The 20,892-nt window shown below is 41.4% G+C and overlaps 1 protein-coding gene and 1 long non-coding RNA gene across 3 annotated transcripts; one reads left to right on the forward strand and one right to left on the reverse strand.

Moving 5' to 3' along the window:
• Positions 1–526: 526 nt before the first annotated feature.
• LOC142143465 (uncharacterized) lies at positions 527–3,017 on the reverse strand. The gene is made up of 3 exons (XR_012689533.1): positions 2,829–3,017; positions 1,813–1,918; positions 527–1,739 (listed from the first exon to the last, which is right to left on the reverse strand). It is a non-coding gene; the product is annotated as an uncharacterized LOC142143465 (long non-coding RNA).
• LOC142143464 (bis(5'-adenosyl)-triphosphatase enpp4-like) lies at positions 2,893–19,168 on the forward strand. 2 transcript variants are annotated; one of them, XM_075201314.1, is made up of 5 exons: positions 2,893–3,037; positions 5,597–5,660; positions 10,944–11,799; positions 15,547–15,720; positions 16,205–19,168. In XM_075201314.1, the coding sequence occupies exons 3-5, from the start codon at positions 10,944–10,946 to the stop codon at positions 16,564–16,566; spliced, it is 1,392 nt and encodes a 463-aa protein (XP_075057415.1). In that variant the 5' UTR covers positions 2,893–3,037; positions 5,597–5,660; the 3' UTR covers positions 16,567–19,168. The 2 variants fall into 2 exon arrangements, with proteins under 2 accessions (XP_075057415.1, XP_075057417.1); XM_075201316.1 differs by lacking the exon at positions 5,597–5,660.
• Positions 19,169–20,892: the final 1,724 nt, after the last annotated feature.

A 20,892-nucleotide genomic window follows, 5' to 3' on the forward strand; every position in this document is an offset into this window, starting at 1 on the left:
TGCATCAATCCTCTATAACCTCATGTCCTGCATTAATCCCCTATAACCTCATGTCCTGCATCAACCTCATGTCAAGCATTAATCCCCTATAATCTCCTGTCCTGCATCAACCCCCTATTACCTCATATCCTGCATCAACCTCATGTCCAGCATTAATCCCCTATAACCTCATGTCCTGCATCAATCCCTCAAACACACCTCACTGCCACTCACTCAGAGTCATACCAGTTAACTCTTCAATGGGCTAGCCCCCTCCTGTTCTGTCTGGTGCTCTGCTTGTGCTGTGGGGGTGGCACAGGGAGGGGAGTAATTGATTAGGGCTAATCTACACGGCACATGTAATAAGGTACTGTGAAACTTTACTGGTGCCATTAGGGTGCCATAGTGTGATGGGGTATCCCACTCACTGTTGCCCTCTACTACTGCTCCGACTATGGTGTGGGTGTGGCATCTGCTTCCAGAGGGTCCCCTGAAAACATATGTGTTTAAATAAAAGTTATGTGTCAGACCATCTCACGATAAAAAAAAAACATTTTATTTACACGGTTACATAACGGTTACACAGAGAGCTTCTCCAAACGCCTCCAGCACATTATTTCAGTAGTTGATAAACATGTTTGGCAATTCACATACCGGTGTTTCTGGGTACAGCAGATTCATAACATACGGCCATAGCTCATCGTACGTACAGGCACACAGTTGTGCATGTGTTAGAGGTTCTTGCGCTCCTCCACTCAGACTATATCAATATCAGGGACTCTCACTCATAACCATAATGATGCTGGCAACCACAATGATGAGGTCTCCAAACTCTTCTTGACGTAAAACATGTCCCACATTCTGTGTCTTACATGGGAAAACTCTATTCACATGGGGACTGTTAGTGCCAAATAAAATCTGCTCCACATGACCCCTTATAATGCACCCACTCGTTGTTCTTCCTAGTGGGATTTGTTCCCCCTTAATCTCAGGGCTCTCTCCAACATGGGGGGCCCCCTTTCAATAAAATGTGCCCTTGTTGCAGAAGATACGCAACCAACCCTCCTGGTGTCTCCCATGGGGTACCTTCAGATACCCCTTACTTACCCCCTAAGGGGGTAATCACAATTGCTGCTTTGCTTTGCATGTGCCGCACACACCCCTTCGTCCTTAAAATTGGGCTCTTATCAGCTGGAACTCTCCACTTCCCACTCAATCAAATTCAGATTTCCTGGCAATCCGCAACACACCTGCTGCCCAAAACGCGCATTGGAGGGTTGTAGGAGGTGCACATTTCATCCCACGTATCCCTCGTCACCAAGGACAGGCTGAGGAAGGCGTTACACCTTGAAATGTTTGTCATTTCAAAGGACGATGTTATTCAGTATTAGCCAACTGCACAATACAAATCCTCTTTTTCTGCATGTTCAATACAATTCTTACTATGTATTCTTCTATCTGGGACCTGGGTTTAATATTTATTGAAAAAGAAAATTTTAAATTCAAACACTTGTCTTATTACAACATTTGGAAAAGTTGTCATGATAGGGATTCATAGATTCAATAGTGTTCCAGACAGTACTGAGATAGGATCACGTGTAACCTGGGCAGATGCAGCAGCTCAGCAGCCAATTATCTGAAAATGGTGTCAGTGCTCTTCATAGTGCCCTGACAGTACTAGTCCTAGACATCAATAACAGCCTGGGGATTCAGACAGGGTGCTATAACAGTATAACCCAATCAAAGCAGACAGCATTGTCCTGTAAATAAAAAAAGTTATAAGCACTTTTGCGTTTGCAACAGAAATGTCTGTGATATCAACGCAGGACTTACCCCAGCAGAGGGCAGCCTCTCCTGTCTGTCAGCACTGCTAGACTATGAAAACTGGAACTTGTGCAAGCAGCTCTGTCACATCCAGTGTACACTGAATCCACTAGTGCTAGCAAAAGGGGAGACACAACAATCAAATCAGCAAAGTAAGAAAGATAAAAAAAAAATAAAGTATAAAAGCATAAAACACAGCTTTGCTTTCAAGCCTATCACTGCTTCATATCCAGAATAAAAATATTTTTTTGTGCAACGCTACACTCCACAGCATCCCTTTAAGGTTCTTCATTGTTATATTGTTGTGAAATTCCTCTACCTGTTTATGTTTTGTAACCACCACTTGTTCTTTTTACTCTGTTATCCAACTCACAATGTAATGTGGTGTTGCCCCCTTGGGCTTCAGTTCTTTACCTTTCTAATGTGTTACAAAATTTACAAACAAACAATATAAAAATATATATATATTGTTTTGTAAATTAATGAAGCTGCATTAATGGCTTTTAAGTTAAAAAGTTTAGAATCAGACCATCTCTCTCTTCCCAATACAATGTTTTCTTATGACAACTATTTGTTTTTAGGGGGTTTGTAATTGTGGGCTATGACATTCCCATATGTGGGGAGCTTCGCTTTGATACCTGTATGGATCACTCAGTAGAACAATCACTCAATATACAGATTTTCATTGCTATACCCTTTATTCTTGCCTGTGTAAGATACTTGCACTTGTGCTGTTTTTTTCTGTTTTTTTTTTCTTTTTATTATATTACTTAAATCCCAATAAATATTAAACAAAAGAAAGTTTAGCATCTACATAACTGACTTAAAATAAAAAGATACAACTGCAATATGCTGCCAAGCTGCTTGTCACAAAACATAATCTAAACCTTTATGCTAAAAAATTATCTATATTTTTCTTTCTAGTTATTTCCAAGTAAACCCCCCAGACAAGAAGAGGTAAATAAGAGTGACAGCTGCATGACCTGCACAGCACATGGGTCTATGCTGGAGAGTGGGCAACGCACCACGTGATCAGACCATTTCGTCTGCCGGTGACGTCACCGCCCGCGTCACGTGGTAATAACACACCGTTCTCTGTCAATCACGCTGGACCGGTCGTTGGTGACGCAGTTAGTCCTACAGCCAATCAGGTGGCGCGAGCTGACAGGCGGCTCCTCCCCATGGAAGGTCTGCCCGCTGAGTGAAGGTGTCAGGCAGAGTGACCCGGCTGTGGGTGAGTACATGGGAGACCACCCTGTCACCCGGAGGGTGACCTGGGTGTACCAACATGGCGGCTGACAACTTATCAGGGTGTGACAGCCGTCTGCTTCTGCTTGTCCCACTTCTTGTCCACCTGCTGGAAGCTGACTCATTCCTCCCATTGTAAATGACCTTTTATTCCTGAATCTCAGCCCAAGTTATTGCACTTAGAAAATAATATGGAAAAGCAGAAGCAGACTAAAGTGGGAGAGCACCTAATGATGACATATTCTCTGTACTGAGCTGTGTAATATGTTGGTGCTATTTAGTAGTAATACTAGGTGTGTGGGCTTGGCTGGACATTACTCTGGGGAGGGGGGGTGCAGCTGGTGGGCAGGTAACAGAGGGTCTCAGGGTCTGTTATTTTGGGGAGAGAGCAGCTCGTGGGTCTGGGGGTATTCCCAGGGCCATCTTAACAACATTATGGGCCCCTGGGCAAAGCAGTGCACCGGGGCCCCTAGATATAGATATATAGATGTATACAGATATAGATATATAGAGATAGATAAATGTACTTGCTCAGTGACCCTTGTAGGTTTTTTTTGCAGGTTTTTTTCTTTTGCAGGATTATTTATTCTCATTAAGAGCCGTGCCTTTGGGGCCCCCTTGCCCGTGGGGTCCCCGGGCAGCTGCCCATCGTGCCCAATGTAAAAGATGGCCCTGGGTATTCCTGTGCAGCAGGTGTGGGTGTTACTCTGCACAGAAGAGGGTGTGGGTGTGGAAGGTAGCTGTAGGGTTTTAATTTTGGGGGTTGTTTGAAGCCAGGATCTGCTTTGCTAAATGCAGGCTCTGTAGGTATTACTTTTTACCTGCAAATTCTGCAGCTATTATTTTGGGTGGGGGTCTCTCTGAGTGTGATTGTGTTGTGGAGATTTCTCATAACCATAACAGAGCTGTTTATTACCTGTTTTACTTCCTGGTTCTTCGGTCCTGGGTACATAAGCGGGAAGGTGACAGACCAATGTTGTGTGACAAACATAAAGTACATGACTGTGGTATCCTGTTACGTTTACAGTTATTCTTTTTATTCATGAACAAGTAGAAGTTAAACATAATGATGGTTTTGCATTTTATACAAACCACTGGTAGGGAAATAGGTCTAGACAGAATTTGAGGTGACTGAAAGTGATGGCATTTACCATCTTTAATTACATCAACACGTATTTTAGATTCAATTCATGGCAGCTTCTTTTAAATACGGATTAGATAGACCAGATAAATTCAGTTATTATCCCCGCGTAGTTAATGCTGTATATAAAAAAGCATATATATATTAATGGAGATTATCTGGATACAAATTTGAAAAGGAAAAATAGACTAAAAATTATTACATTTAAATAAAAAAAGATATAAATAAAACCAGTAAAAATATAAAATAATCCCTTAACCATTGATTTGACCTCTGCTGTTTTATATAAATACAGGAATCCCAGCTATTTTCATTTATTTTGTGGCTTCTATGTTTATACGGACAGCATCCGGGTGCTCTGGTTTCCTCCCACACTCCAAAAACATACTGGCAGGTTCATTGACTGCTAACAACTTGACCCTAGTCTGTGTCTCTGTCTGTGTGTGTGTGTTAGGGAATTTAGACTGTAAGCCCCAACGGGGCAGGGACTGATGTGATTAAGTTTTCTGTACAGCGCTGCGGAATTAGTGGTGCTATATAAATAAATGATGATGATTATTAGAGGGTTGGTCTACACATTTATACAATTTTCTGCAATTTAAATGTACGTGTGTGTTTCTATTGTTTGTTTGACTGAGGTCAGAGCAGCTTCTTATATTCAGTCTCCTGATTGTCTGGGACATATAACCAAACAGATCATCAGATTGGCCACAGCAGCACAAAGTATTACAGCAGATGAGTGTGCTGCTCTTGTGGGGTGCAATGACCGGTCCACTGTGATTATGTTAGTGGAGACGGGGCTGCTACATGGGACAGGGAAAGTGACGTTCTGTAAGAAGGACAACAGGCTTGATAGTCAGATAACAGAAGGAGCAGGGTTCCCCAGCAGCACAAAGTATTGATGTGAGGATCCTATCACACTAATACAGAAGATTGTAGTGTTTTTCTCCAATATGGGAGCTTATATCTTTTAGTTATCATTATGGATCAGGCACCAGTAAAAATGGGACTTCATGCATTTTATTTATTCATTTTAACTACATACTCCGTCTAACATTAAGACAGTTAGAAATGACTTGACATTTCTGTTGTTTGAAAACACATTGGGCTGCATGCAGTACAGATTTATTGAGACTAAACTAGTGGTTATTTAATACCAAAAAAAAAAAAAGCAACCAATCCCACAACTTGTTTCATTGTCTAACTCGCGCTACATCTAGGAAAGCCATCTGCTGGTTGGTTGGGAGGAATTGGTTTGCATTCTGGTTGTAAATAACTCGCACTGGATTTTAATTGCACAAATTGGCTGCATTGCTTGAGTCTGAGATTGTCGTTTTTTAACGCTGTGATTTTATGAGGAGTTGACAGATCTTTCTTTGTTCTTATCTATAAAACTAATTACAGAGTCTGACTGCCAGCTAAGCTTCAGCGCACATCCTGCTCTGGTAATTGTTCACCACAAAGTCATGTAAGTAACATGTCATTTTACAATCTCGTATCATTCTTCTAATTCGCTTCTTTTCACTATATATTTCTTTATAATTTTCAATTTTGTCAATTACAGTAAGTTAATATTGACTTTAGAGTGATAAATGGTTCAGGCCAGGAAAGAATGATCGTACAATTTAGAGATCTAAATTTTTATAGTACTGGCTAGCAAATAGCGTAGCCCTTTACCCGGATATGTATAATTGCTATTTTTTATTATTATTTCTTTTTTTGGTTGAGGTGTGTTTAACTTTGGTCAGAATACCTGTTGTAGTCATTCTTCAATACTGGTTACACCTGTATGTGCCGCAGGTACAGTGGGTGTGGCTATAACCCGTAAAATGTGTTGGGCTGTGATGGTGATCTTATGGGTTTTTTTAAATTTGGTGATAGTTATTTAAAAATGTAATTTTCTTTCAAAATGGCTTTAATGGCTGTGACTGTTCGATACGTAAACTGGGGGCATATCCGTTTGTTTACATGATGTTTTTTGGATGGTCAGCATTATGGGCATCATGATGGCTCAGTGGTTAGCACTTCTTCCTCACAGCGCTGGGGTCTTGAGTTCAATTCCCGACCATGGCATTATCTGTGTGGAGTTTGCATGTTCTCCCCGTGTTTGCGCGGGTTTCCTCCGGGTGCTCCGGTTTCCTCCCACACTCCAAACACATACTAGTAGGTTAATTGGCTGATACAAAAATTGACCCTAATCTGTGTCTAAACAATAAAAAAGATAGAAATGTAGCGCAGACTTTGATACAGGGCTGCCTGTGTACGGAAACTCCTATCCACAAAGGAGTATGCAAATTCAATATATACAACAACCACAGACCCGTCACAAATGGCGCCTAGTATCAATCAAATATACATTCAGTCCTTTCATATTAGATGTACATAACATATATAGGCTTTCACATAGTCCAGTATTATACAAAACTTCTAGATGTAATGTCTCCGCATCGGTAGGTAACATATACCGTGTTCATCTAATTTCATCCCAATATATACGAGAAACCCCTTAGGGAAATGCACTTACCAGACGTGGGTAGTACATCAGCATGTAACACTTCTCGGCGGTCGTTCTGTGAATTTAATCATCAGCTCAATATGGGATACTCGCGGTGACTTCTTATTCCTGTAACTCCGATCACTCCAATCATCAGATAGGAAAAACACCCGGCGGACGGTCACTCCCTCTGACTCCTCGCCGATCCACAATCCTGTGGACTTTGCACTGGTTTCTCTAATGCAGATATTTTTTGTTTGCTCCTCTAATGATCATGTACTGGAATATCACCGGTATCTTTAATTCAGCCTCTAATCCTTTACTGGAAATGGTGAAACTTCATGCCTCATATTGTTCCTTTCCTTCTCACTTCACCAAAACTATGAGTCGGCTCATATTGTATTAGGGAATTTAGACTGTAAGCCCCAATTGGGCAGGGACTGATGTGAGTGAGTTCTCTGTACAGCGCTGTGGAATCAGTGGCGCTATATAAATAAATGATGATAAACCGCATTTTATATAGGTTTTAACCATGCCTGATTTTAATACCTGTTTGTACAAGACCTCGGACATTCTATTGTCCCATCGACGGTGTCTGTTTTCATCATCATCTTGATCGTCATTTATTTGTTAGGAGCCACAGAACTTTACAATGCCGAACAGTCCGAGTTATAAATCCTACAAATGAGGTAGATGAAGGAGGAGCAGACGGGAGACAAATTGTAGGCAGGGGGCTGTTCCTCAGAGCTTACAGTCAGCATTAAATCAAATCCCCACTGTAGAAAACACATGGATGTGTCAAAATGATTTTTTGCTATTTTGTTGCTAAAGTGATATTAACAGGTTTGTTATTTTTGCTCTGTGCATAAATGATTACCGGCACTTTGCATTGTTTAGTATTTTTTAAGACTATCAATTTTGTGTGCTTCATTGTTGCACAAAGTTTAAGGGACATCATGCATAAGAATAGCTGTAATTTACATACCACGTTTTGTTGGGAGTTTGCACAAGTAAAACAAGTTACGTTGTATGCAGCAGCTTCCACATACAGTTCTCGGTGCTGGCATATATCACTTATTGTTATATAGGGCACAGACTGCTCCAGTGTGGCACCAAGTTCATTAGGATTCAATTAGCACCGTCGCCTTTCACAGCAAGCTGTGTGCAACACCAGCAGGAAGGTGTAGTGTGGCTACACACATGATGTAATCAGCGTTGCTGTAGATGTTGTATCAGCAATATCTGTACAGCAGTGCAGGCATTCAGAAGAATGACAATAAATCTGGTTTTATCTCACCAAAGCTCATCGTATTGTTTGACGTGGTTTTCTAAACTTCCTAAAAATCACGATCAACGATGGAGCGATATCGGGCAAATTTGGAGGTGTGTGCACACTCACGACCAGAGTGAAGGCAGATATCTGTAGACTATGCAGATATGCGGGGCCTGAATCGGTAAGGCAAAAAAAGGAGTAAATGCTCTCTGGGACAATCCATGTTACAATGCCAGGGGTGCAAATTAGTTTTTTATTTTGCACATAAGTTAAATACTGGCTGTTTTTTCATGTAGCTCACAAATACTTGATAGCTTTATTTTTACACCAAAATTTACAGTTTATCTAGGCCATGCCCTGTTCCATCTATAAATCTGTCCCCACATATTAAATTTACTTCCCCCTCCAATGCAACATGGTTTTGCCCAGGTGCAAAGTTACTCCTTTTTTTATGCTTTGCTCTCCTTAATGACATAGGCCCATGATCTTTAGAGCAGGTGGTTATGAGATGAAGATCACAGATCTGAAGGGAACTTGTGTAGGTGTGTACACATGAATCGGCATGCTGATCAGGACTTTCAATTGTTGGTAAAATTGTTTCAGATATCTATCTAAGCTGGAGACATTTTCTGTATTGTGTACCCAGCATAAGAAAGAATACTGCCCTTGTTCTGGGAGAACTTGTATCTCAAACACAATGCTGAGCAGCTCGGATCCTGTTCTTCTAACAAACCACATTTCAAAGAGTCAATGATCTAATCCCATTTACTGTTTTATTACGTTCAAAGTAGCATCTGTGTGCCTTGGCCTGGTTCTGTAACAAGAGAAACTGGATTTTCTCGTTCTAGATGTTGAATGGACTTTTGAACTATGTATAGGATATGAAAATGAGGGTAGAATAGCAGTGCTTATGATGTGTAATACAGACTTGATCTGCCAAGTATTGTGCTCTGTACTTGGTGTTACAGATTGGTGATCTAGCTTTAGTATATTTACACTTATTGTTTTGTTGGGTCAGGAAGACCTCTAATCTGTTCCTGATACCATCTACAGTGTCTGCCGACAGCTTTTTGTGAGAGTGCTTTCTATAGTTTCACCGCTCTTACCGTAAAAAACTCTTTTCGCAGCTGGAGATGAAATCTCCATTCTTCAGTGTGACCGCAGGTCTTCTGTACACCGAACTGGTTGGCATGTACATTTTGTTGTATTCATACAAGGTGATTGTATTCCTATTGGGAATCTTTTCTCCAGTGGAAGTACATTTAGTTTGAACAGTCTTTTGAGGTAGACCCCCTACCCCGTATTTATTCATTTAGTTGCAGTTCTTTGGACTTGCTCCATTTCCTTGACAATGTTTTTGGGAACTGGAGCCTGGAACTGTATATTCTAGATATGAATCCCTGACACCGCTGGCTCTAGATGCTGCACTGTCCATGATCTACATATATACCTCAATCCTCCTCCATCATAAAGTAACTCTAGTTAGACCTATTTAGGGTGTAAGCTACAGACGTGTGTTAGTCCCCAGTGTATAATCTGACATACTCTCCATGCTGCACCTCATCTGCCATGTTACTTACACACTATAAGTTACTAAGATGACCTTGTGAATATTACATGGTTTGTATGGGCTATATTACTTTGCCCATAATTTTGTGATGTATTCACAATGATGCTTCTTGTAAACATTTTGCTATTTGAGCATAATACTGTTTGTGTAACCTTCAGATTGGTTCTCTTTCACCACCTATTGGGTGTCGTTTATGAAGATGGTCTGGCAGAGATATAATATCACTGGAGCAGGGCATGTGAGCACATATTATATAGCACATATTATATATACCTTTCCTACAACCAGTTGGACCTGCTCAGGGCTGGTGTGAGAGGGTGGGGAGACATTTGTGAGACCTGCAAGTGGTTATAAATGTCCTTGCTGGTTATAAGCAGACCAGGGGGTAAATGTATTAAGCTCCGGGTTCTTCAACACCCGCGAGTTCGGCGTCTTCGGCGTTTAAATTTAAAGCGGCCCTGCCTTGTAAAGGGAAGTTTCCCTTTACAAGGCAGCGTTGCTTTAAATTTAAACGCCGAAGACGGCTAACTCGCGGGTGTTGAAGAACCCGGAGCTTAATACATTGACCCCCAGGAGTTTTTACATGTGTTATATTATGTATGACTATATAAATTCCTGTATGCACACAAAGCTGTTAGAGCCAAATTGTTTACTAGAAAGTGAGTCATCCATAATGATCAATTTCTGTCCTATTAAATGCGTGGTTCATTTTACAGTTTAGCCTCTTAATAACTGAGGTACATTTGTAGCTTTGTGACCAGACGCATTTCGCTATGTGCCGCTCCATTTGCAAGAACGTTTAGTTGTTAGGATTTTGGTTTTTGGGATAGAATGGACTTTCTTTTGGTTGCATTTTTTTTAAAAGGGTTATAAAAGCTAAATTAGATGAAAATCATGTTCAAGCAATTAATGTTTTCCTACAATATATCTTTAAATGTGTTCCACTATTTGTCCTGTTTATTGTCATACATAATATGTGTCATGTTTCTCTAATCAGGGCTAGACATGAGTGTGTAGCAGTTTTAATTTCTATTTATTTTGATTATTACTTTGATTATCTTGTAGACCTTGGGGGACACTGCAAAAATATTTTCTTTGCTGCAATTCTTTCCTGTATCTGGACATTCCAGATACAGCTTAAACCCAGTTCACTTTTTATCTTTAAACATCTCTCTCCTGCCGGATCCTTAGTGACCACATCCTCTTCTATTGACCACTGGGCGGAGATAATCAATAGAGATCGGATGTATTTTATCCAAAGAAACAGCCTGATTAGACGGCTGTCACCTTTAAGTTAGCCGAGTGTGACAGATCTTGAGTCCCTTCCTAACGTGAATATCCCTTTATAATTAGTTAAGAATAGGGGTGTGCTGTGTACATTCAGGATATTAATATATTTATTTATAATTTCCAGATGATATACTGCACTGGAACAGCTTACAAGATGTACACCGCAGCCATTACATTAACCCTGCTGCACGGACTAACGCTCTGCAGCGCAGAGGCTTCCGCCCCCAGACTAATCCTGGTGTCGTTTGATGGGTTCAGGGCGGACTATTTATCAAACTATTCATGGACTAATCTCCAGGGTTTTATCGATGCTGGCGTGTTGGTGACAGAAGTAAAAAACGTCTTTATTACCAAGACGTTCCCCAATCACTACTCACTAGTGACCGGCTTATATGCTGAAAGCCATGGGGTTGTAGCCAACTCCATGTATGACCCAGCCACCAACCAGACCTTTGATGTAGGCAATTCTACTTCTAAAACAAACCCGGTGTGGTGGAATGAAGCCACTCCCATCTGGGTGACCAACCAACGCGCCGGCCGCAGGAGTGGTTCGGCAATGTGGCCAGGGAGTAACACCTGCATTCAGAATACCACCCTCAGCGAGTTTCTGATGTATAACCGCAACGTCACCTTTGAAGAACGCGTGGATAACATCACCGCATGGTTCACAAGAGCGGATGAGCCAATCAATTTTGCAACGCTTTATTTTGAAGAACCTGATGTTAGTGGTCATTTTTTTGGGCCTGAGGACATTGAAAACATGACTAAAGTGCTGAGCGCCGTGGATAAACACATCGGATACTTGGTATCAAAACTGAAGGAAGTAAAACTGTGGGACACAGTCAATGTAATCATCACCAGCGACCACGGCATGGCTCAGTGCTCAAAGGACAGGGTTATTGTATTGGACAATTGCATCGGTCGTGGAAACTACACTTTGGTGGATTCAACTCCTGTTGCAGCAATATTGCCCCTTAAAGGTGGGTCTAATTTTGTTTTTGTTTTGTTTTTTTGTTTTTTTTTAAATCGTTTTTATTTTAAAGTTTTGCAAATACAGAATGTAGGAAAAGACATGACAGGACATACGAGAGAGACAGACATTAGACAGACATGAGATCTTACATTCTACAGGGAGGGGTGAACATTATCTCTCTCTGCCCTGGGATGATACCTGATTTGAGCAGATGGATTGCTTTGGTCTTGAATTACATACACAGAGTATTTAATGCACATATCTGAACTATGCACCTTTAGGACTTTGGAGAATGATATAGATTGCTGTGCACAGCGTCCATTTAGCTGGAGCAACGTTAGAAGTCAGAGGGGCGGTGAGATGGAAAGGAGATCTTCCCAGGGATTAGGTGACACCGGAATCCCCACAGAGGATCCTTTGAATATTCAGGCCTATCAAGATGATATAAATGTTAATTCTATTCAGAACCAAATCTCTATTTTTACACTGGTTTATTGCGCTAGCAGTTGATACGTTTCAGATGTATGGACTGAAATGCTTGACAAAAGAAGATTGCCAAGATCCTAACCTTAGACAGCGATATCACAGCAACTGTGCCTTTCTGACCAAAACCAATGCATTGATGAGGTGCAACCGATTTAGAAACCTTAACATGAAACTATATCTTTGGCCAGGTTATGGGGTCTGGGAGGGAGTCTTAATCTAAACTCCAGTGCTAAACAATACCCGGGTCTAAAGTCAGTGTCCATATCACGGAGTGTAAGATATACCTTAGTTATTGTGCTAATTGAAATCACCTGCTGCTTACAAAGGGATTAGAATATGTACATTCATTTTTTTATTTTTAAACTTTTAATTTTGAAATGGCAACTTGTATGAACAACTCAATCAAGATGTTCAGCAATGATACAATAATGAAATTAAAATAAAGAACATCTGTGTGCCAATTTAACAATGTTTAGACTAACCCATGCCAAAGTCGGAGGTCCGCAGAATGTATCCTCCGGCTGTAATGTGATCCGGAGTTCTATAATGGGACCCCCAGAAAGGAGGGCACAGGTGAATGAGGTGAGCCCAGGGAAATGTGCTAACGTGGTTAGTTATATGAGAATGACATCGTAGCCTCAGTACATTTCTAAGTGGTCCAACGCAGGTATACAACATGCGGTGTCGTAGCACTAGCCAAACCACCTGTCACCTGTGGAAGATACATAATACATCTATGTACTGCACTCAGATAACGGTGGAAATGTCACTTAGTGGTAGACAAGAAAGATATGAAATAAATATACTAATCAGGGTAAAACTGACATCTTTATTACTGCAATCCTACCAAACCAGGGTGTAGAGCATTTGTTCCACAATTCTAGATCTGTTATCAATATATTGAGCGAGTGACGGTCATTTGTGTTAAACAAAGAAAAATAGATAATAGATTAACTCCTAGGTACATCATAGAGCAGGGGTTGGCAACCTTTGCCGGCTAAAATCTAGTCAAGCTCAGTTGTGCCAGTTGTGTGTGTGTGTGTGTGTATGTATGTATGTATATATATATATATATATATATATATATATATATATATATATATATATATATATATATACATACATACATACAGATCTGCCTAGAGAAATTCATGGCCCCAGTACAGCAGCTCCATGGGTCCTCCCTTATAGTTAAGCATGGTTAAAAAAAATTTTTTTACCATGCAAGTGGTCATACAATTGGGGGTGTGGCAGTACATCATTGGGGGCATGTCTAGCAGGTGAAAAGCACCAGGCCACCCTCTTACAGAAAAATGCATTACTCACACATGCCCCCTTGCTCAGCAGCTTTGCTCACATATGTCCCCTCTGCCCACATGCTTTAATCACACGTGCCTCCCTCTGCCCAGCACCTTTAGTGACACATGCCCCCTCTCCAGCACACCTTCTTACCTTATTCTCCACTGCACAGCATGGGAAGATATCCAGCAGCCCGCCGAGTACCATGTGACCACTGCAGTCACATGACCTGGCGTCTGAAGGTACCTGAGCTGAAGGGGATTTAGCCACTACCGATCCCCCTGCACTCAATAATTTTTTTTTTAAAAAAGTACTTTTAAAATATATATATTTTTTTTCAAAATTAGGTCTCCAGAGGGGACTCGGGCCACCAAGCAGGCCCAGGCAATTTGTAGCCGCCCCCTCCCTTCTCTGCGGCTATAAATATATATATATTTCTCATTTTATGAGGCTAATATCATATTAACAGTAAGGAACCAGCAAAAAAAAAGTTATGCCGCACAGTAGTGCCCCAGTTCACATCATACCTCATAATTGTGCCCCCAATTCATCTTATGCCACAAGTTGTGCCCCCAATTCATACCTTGCCACAGTTGCCCCCAGAAACACATAGTATGCCACAGTTGCCCCCAGAAACACATAGTATGCCACAGTTGCCCCCAGAAACACATAGTATGCCACAGTTGCCCTCAGAAACACATAGTATGCCACAGTTGCCCCCAATATCTTTTATGCCACAGTAATGCCCCCAATGACTCTTATGGCCTCAGAATTGCATCAAAAAAATTTTTAGGACACTAATAAATGAATAAAAAATGATATAATTTTATACTTGCCTCTTCCAAGCGTGAAGCGGTCCGCAAAGGTGCTTGGGAGGAACTGTTAGCCGGAGAAGTGCTGAACTGTTGCGCTTGCGCAGCAGTTCAGTGTGGGGAAGGAATGACAGCCGGCTGTCATTTAGACAGCGGACGGCGTGCCAGGACTCAGGGGGCTGCGTGCCGGGCGTTGCCGACCCCTGTCATAGAGGTACGTTTCCGATCTGTCTATTCAGGTCTTTAGAAGAGTTTGCTATGTTGTCATGGTGGATTCTGTCCACTCTGACATATAGTAGAAATATGCAGTTAAGGTGGCGACATTGTCATTTTTGTGTCTTTGTGAATAAAAAATATGTTTGCAAAAATGGTTGGAAATCACCACCCGTATTGTGCCACTGTATCCGTATATAGTGTACACTATGTGACCTGTGGTGGGAAGGAGTAAGCTCAGTGGTTGGAAATCACCACCCGTATTGTGCCACTGTATCCGTATATAGTGTACACTATGTGACCTGTGGTGGGAAGGAGTAAGCTCAGTGGTTGGAAATCACCACCCGTATTGTGCCACTGTATCTGTATATAGTGTAGACTATGTGACCTGTGGTGGGAAGGAGTAAGCTCAGCGGGTGGAAATCACCACCCGTATTGTGCCACTGTATCCGTATATAGTGTAGACTATGTGACCTGTGGTGGGAAGGAGTAAGCTCAGCGGGTGGAAATCACCACCCGTATTGTGCCACTGTATCCGTATATAGTGTACACTATGTGACCTGTGGTGGGAAGGAGTAAGCTCAGCGGGTGGAAATCACCACCCGTATTGTGCCACTGTATCTGTATATAGTGTAGACTATGTGACCTGTGGTGGGAAGGAGTAAGCTCAGCGGGTGGAAATCACCACCCGTATTGTGCCACTGTATCCGTATATAGTGTAGACTATGTGACCTGTGGTGGGAAGGAGTAAGCTCAGCGGGTGGAAATCACCACCCGTATTGTGCCACTGTATCCGTATATAGTGTACACTATGTGACCTGCGGTGAAAAGGAGTAAGCGGTGGAAATGCGGGTGGTGGGGATTGTGCGCCGACGTTCCAGTAACTGTTGGTGATAACACATTAGCAGAAGTTTAATCTAATGATTTGTTTGTTTATTCCCCAGATGTAAAATCCGTGTATGATCTGCTGAAAAACTGCAGTACTCACATGACGGCCTACCTTAGAGAGGACATTCCCGACCACTATCACTACAAGCACAACAGCCGCATCCAGCCCATCATCTTGGTGGCTGACGAGGGCTGGACGATAGTGCAGAACGAGTCCTCTCCTATAAGATGTAAGGCATTATCCCCTATCCTGTGTTTGTCAGTATGTGGAATTAGATTGCAGATGGGATGTCTGGGATACTGGGTCCATTTCTTCCATCCTCTGTGTCTTAGGAGTAGTAACATTCTTATTTCCAAAGACTAGTCTTGCTCCACCGTTCCCCTAGAGTCCTAGGCGTGGGTCCGGCTAACTGTTCCCCGCACGTGACCTCTTGACAGTGTCTCACTTTCGTCAGATAGACGGAACCAGCTTTCTGTCCCCCTTTGGCTGGACTGATGCCTGCATGACATCTCTGGCAGGATAAAAGCACGTCAGGACATTCAGTGATAGCCGCCCACAGAGGTAGGGAGTCAGAGATCTACTTTAATTGACCTTTCCCAGTCATCCACCTATTGGGCAGAACTAGGTGATTTCTTGTTTACTAACACTTGTAAAGTGAAAAATGCTTTTATATCAATAACAAATGCTGATAAGCTTGTTGACCTGTATTGCAGTGGGAAATCACGGATATGACAACAGCCTAGCCAGCATGCATCCGTTCCTAGCCGCGCATGGACCAGCGTTCCAGAAGAACTACAAGATGCACACACTAGACAGCGTAGACATCTATCCCATGATGTGTCACGTTCTGGGATTAAAAGCCGAACCAAACAACGGAACCCTGTCCAACGCCAAGTGCTTGCTGGCCGACCAGTGGTGCATCCAACTCCCAGAGGCCATTGGCATAGTCATGGGTGTCATCATGGTACTCACCACTTTTACCTGTTTAATAATCATTATGAAGAAAAAATTGCCATCCGCACGTCAGTTTACACGACTGGAGTTTCAGGATGACGACGATCCCTTAATTGGTTGATCTACAAAAGAATTAGACACTTTCTGGAAGGCTCTGGTCTCAGTCCTTCTGCAAACAAGATTTAGTGTCTCAGTGTCTGTCACAATAGTGTAAGCAAGTAAAACTATAATAAGTAACCTGTGTCTCGCTTGCTGTTGTGGAACCACAAGTAACAGCATGTCTTGCCAGACACAGGTTACCTTATTTTGTATTACAGAGATGCTACATGTCTGTCTGCAGTCAGTAACATCGGATGCTGTCATGTTGCACTTTATAACTACGATCTAGCCATAGTCTTTCTTCCTGTTGTAATCTCCATCCTAAACCTATGGAATTCTATATTTGTTATATAGATATTTTTAGTCTACAGTACTGGTATTTATAAGATTTCAGAGGTACTTTGGACAACACATTTAGATTTATTTGACTATTGACTTTTATATTTGTAACTTAAGCGGACCTTTATTTTCTGACAAGCAGTTTAGGTAGATGTACAAGCGATGTCTTGGCAGTAAGTTTCAAAGCACAAAATATAGGAAACAGATTTGTTGTTTAGAACAGCGTCCGCTATTACTCTGATGCACATTATAAGTATTCTTTATAGCAGAATGTCCACAGTACGTTTCTCTTACCTCACATTAATAATATTACCATGACACCTATATATAAGCTGTATGCTGTGCAGTATGTGTCATGTACATGTGTATGCCGCAGAGTCCTGAGATTTATTAGGACAGACACTGAAGGCCGTAGATGGAACAAAGGGTCATTTATCTAATTCGTGTAGGAACACTCCTACAGGTAATCATTGGCTCTATGCAGCAATACATACCGACCACTCAGAAATCTGCTTTCACGCCTAACTTGCACTAGACTGCTCAATGCTGATTGGTTGCTGTGGATTACTGCAATTCTTATGTTAGTGACTACCTCTATGGCTTTTATGCTGTCTGTATGCAGTGCGCTCAGACAGAGGGTACACAGTGGCCATTATAATGCAGATTTATGTACTATAATGCTATTTTTAAATGTTTTGTATATAGATGTGTTGTGGAACTACAACTCCCAGCATGTCAGATTCTTACCTAAATAGATACTGTACAATATCTGATATATGGTATTTATCCATGTTGCTATTGGTGACTTATGGTGTTACTGCCTGGATGGTAATATCTCCCTTCTGTCACTCTTGGTGTAGTTACTTTACAAGCTACATTGCCCCCCGGTGATGGTAACTGGGTGTCCCAGAACGGCTGCATTGCACTGGGAATGTGTATTACAGAGTACCTCTCATGTCCTGGCACATAAACCTTGGTCTAGATGTACGTGGTCAGATGCTAGTGACCTCATTGCTGGATCAGGTTCCCCACCATGGATCTGTATGTAGCTCTGTGTTATGTAATCTGCACACTTTCTACAAATGGATAATTGTACCAACATTACGATGACCATACACTCCTTACGTAGTCTCACACTGATAGCTCACAAACAACCTATTGTATTTAAAATAATAACTTTGGGGGGAATTCAATTGGCCACTTTACTCGCAAAAGTAACGCAGCGTTAAAAGTATTACAGTAATTACGGTAATTCTAACCTGGATTTCAGCTCGAAGCTCTGAGCCGCGAGCTGAAAGCCGGCGTTAAAAGTACCGTAATAACTGTAAATACGCGCACTATTACAGTAATGATGGTATTAGTGCGCAAGCCGTGTTACTTTTGACAGTAACACGGCCAATTGAATATGCCCCTTTGTGTTAATTTTACTACTTGTTAAAACATTTTTACGAATTACATATTATACATATAAGATAGATTAGCTTAGCTGATACTTTCTACTGGTGGGCTTACCTTCCTTGAATGAGCTGTCTTGGGTGACTTTAATGTACCACCTGCAACATTTCTTTATCTGTCTGCTTGTGTGATTGTCAGCCATGTATTTTATCTGTCTGCCTTGTGTACAGTAACATCCAGAACAGCTCTGTGTCCTCATGTTCCAGGGGATTCTATAAATACTCAGAAACCAGGAATATAAAGCATTGTATTTAGCGTAAAGCTAAACAGAGCCACAATTCGCCTAGCTCAGATGTACAGCAACATTTGTCAGCCCACAAGTATCACAAGTTATGTAACACTTGGGGACCGAGATCCTCAACAGACTTGTAAGCTCTAATATAGGCATATTTAATAATATTAGCACATATTACTGTAATGTTGAGAATGCGATTTGACTCTAAACCCGATGGGCTTTAATAAAAGTGCCATTTTAAAAAATAACTTCAAAGCGCCGGGAATCAGCGGTTCCGTATATACCGCTTAGGTCTGTAAAGCCAGTGTGTGATTTATTTCTATACGTCTCTTATCTGTGTCTATAAGCACAATAATGGGTGTGTTCGGGGGATTATTGTGGTGAGGGGTGTTTAGATACAGGTCTGTATTTAGAGTTGATTAATTTATACGGTTCTGTTCATTCTTTTTATTCTTTACTGGGAAATAGAAAAGAAAGATTGTCTTCAAACCTTCTATGGAGCTTTATTGGGAGAAAAATAGATATAAAACGTGATATTTTTCTAACTTTATTTCTCATCCATTTTATTTTTTGTAATAAAAATTCTAAATCTCTAGTGTGTGTTTTAGTTTATTCATTATATACATAAAGTTAAAAACGCAAAAAAAAATAAATCGCTGTGCTCCATTGTGTTACAGTGCGTCAGTTGTGTGGCGGGATCTTACTACTAAACTTCAGGGTAGCTTTAATAAACTTTGTGAAAAGGAAAAGTGGAGGTGTTGCCCATAGCAACCAATCAGATTATAGCTCTCATTTTGTAGACTGTATTAGAGAAATGATAGCTAGAATCTGATTGGTTGCTATGGGCAACATCTCCACTTCTCCTTTTTAGAAGTTAACCTGCCCCTGTATAGTATATACAGTATTTAGCGCTCTGCAGGATCCATCTGTGTCAGAGGATCTCGGCTCTGTTTATTGTCATTTAGTTACCATGAATATTATCTTTCTTGCTGATAGATTATGTATCTACACCCCGATCTGATGGGGAATTGAAGCAATGAGAACACATTACTCAGTCTATTTAGGGAAAAACTCCTACTTTGTACAGATTACAGAAGCGACTTCCTCTGTCAGTTTCAGATGATACCTTAATTTGTTGGTTTGTACATACAGAGCTGCCATCAGGGGTACGGTGTTAAAGGGCCCTTGGGCACCGATGATCCCAGCCACAAACGGCTTCTGATTCATAAATCTGCCCCAAAATCTATATTTCCTATAACACATATGCACAGTAGAGTTAATTTCAGTGCAAGGCCATTAACCTACCAGTATGTGTTTGGAGTGTGGGCAGAAAGTGGGCACCTGGAGGAAACCCACGCAAACATGGGGAGAACATACCAATTCTTCACAGATAATGCCCTGGTCAGAATCTAACCCATGACCTTAGTGCTATGAGGCATGTACAGTATGGTCACGCATGGATGTAAATCCGTTCAACAATCACTGCTTCTATTGGCTGCAATTCAATCCATGTGTTGTTTTTTTTAAGCCCAATGTACAAGCGGCTAAAGGGTTAAAATAAGTCTACATACAAGAAAACCTTTTTTTGGCTCTCCACCAATAAGATGGAGCGAACTATTGTATATATCTCCAGCAATAATATAAGAGAATGTCCCCAGTAATAAAATGTTCACTGTTACTAGGATGTTTATCGCTTGTCGTATACACAGTAAATATCACATCAATTCATAGTTTATATAAATTGTTCATTCACACTTAAGAACCTCATTACTAATTCACCTTGGATGGTTTCAATATAATAACATTAATATCTATATCTGTGTCACAAACAAAAGAAATATCTATAAAAGCAGTGGGCAACAGGCGGCCCATGGGTTGCCAGCGGGCCACGAGCCTTCCCCTGGCCCAGCCGGCTGCTACTGATTTTATCAAACGGGGTCAGCTGACGCTCACCACGCCCCAATCAACCAATCCTGCTATTCTGTCCTCTTATCTCAAAATTCTCCTCTCCACTCTATCCACTGTGGCCTGCCCCGTCCAGGCAGCCTCCCTCTATAACCATACCCCCCTCACCACCGCTCTTGATGCTGCCGCCCCGTCACACCCCAACCAGAGCACTCCAAATTTACCCGCTTCCTCCAAAAGTGTTCTCTTACCGCTGAATACCACTGGTGGGATTACAGTTTAGTTCTCTCCCTCGTTAAACAATCCTTCTTTAAATCCTTCATCCCTTCCCAGTCCTCCAATCCCTGCCACATTAATAGAGATACAGAGAACTGTTTTGACAACTAAGATATATATTCTGTTAAAGGTGCATGC

This window comes from Mixophyes fleayi, chromosome 3, assembly GCF_038048845.1.
Source record: "Mixophyes fleayi isolate aMixFle1 chromosome 3, aMixFle1.hap1, whole genome shotgun sequence".
In the NCBI taxonomy this organism is placed as follows: Eukaryota; Metazoa; Chordata; class Amphibia; order Anura; family Limnodynastidae; genus Mixophyes; species Mixophyes fleayi.

Coding starts and splice junctions, on each gene's coding strand:
- LOC142143464 (XM_075201314.1), top strand. CDS start 10,944: ATGATATACTGCACTGGAACAGCTTACAAGATGTACACCGCAGCCATT. Junction 11,800..15,546: donor AGCAATATTGCCCCTTAAAG/GTGGGTCTAATT, acceptor TTTATTCCCCAG/ATGTAAAATCCGTGTATGAT. Junction 15,721..16,204: donor CGAGTCCTCTCCTATAAGAT/GTAAGGCATTAT, acceptor CCTGTATTGCAG/TGGGAAATCACGGATATGAC.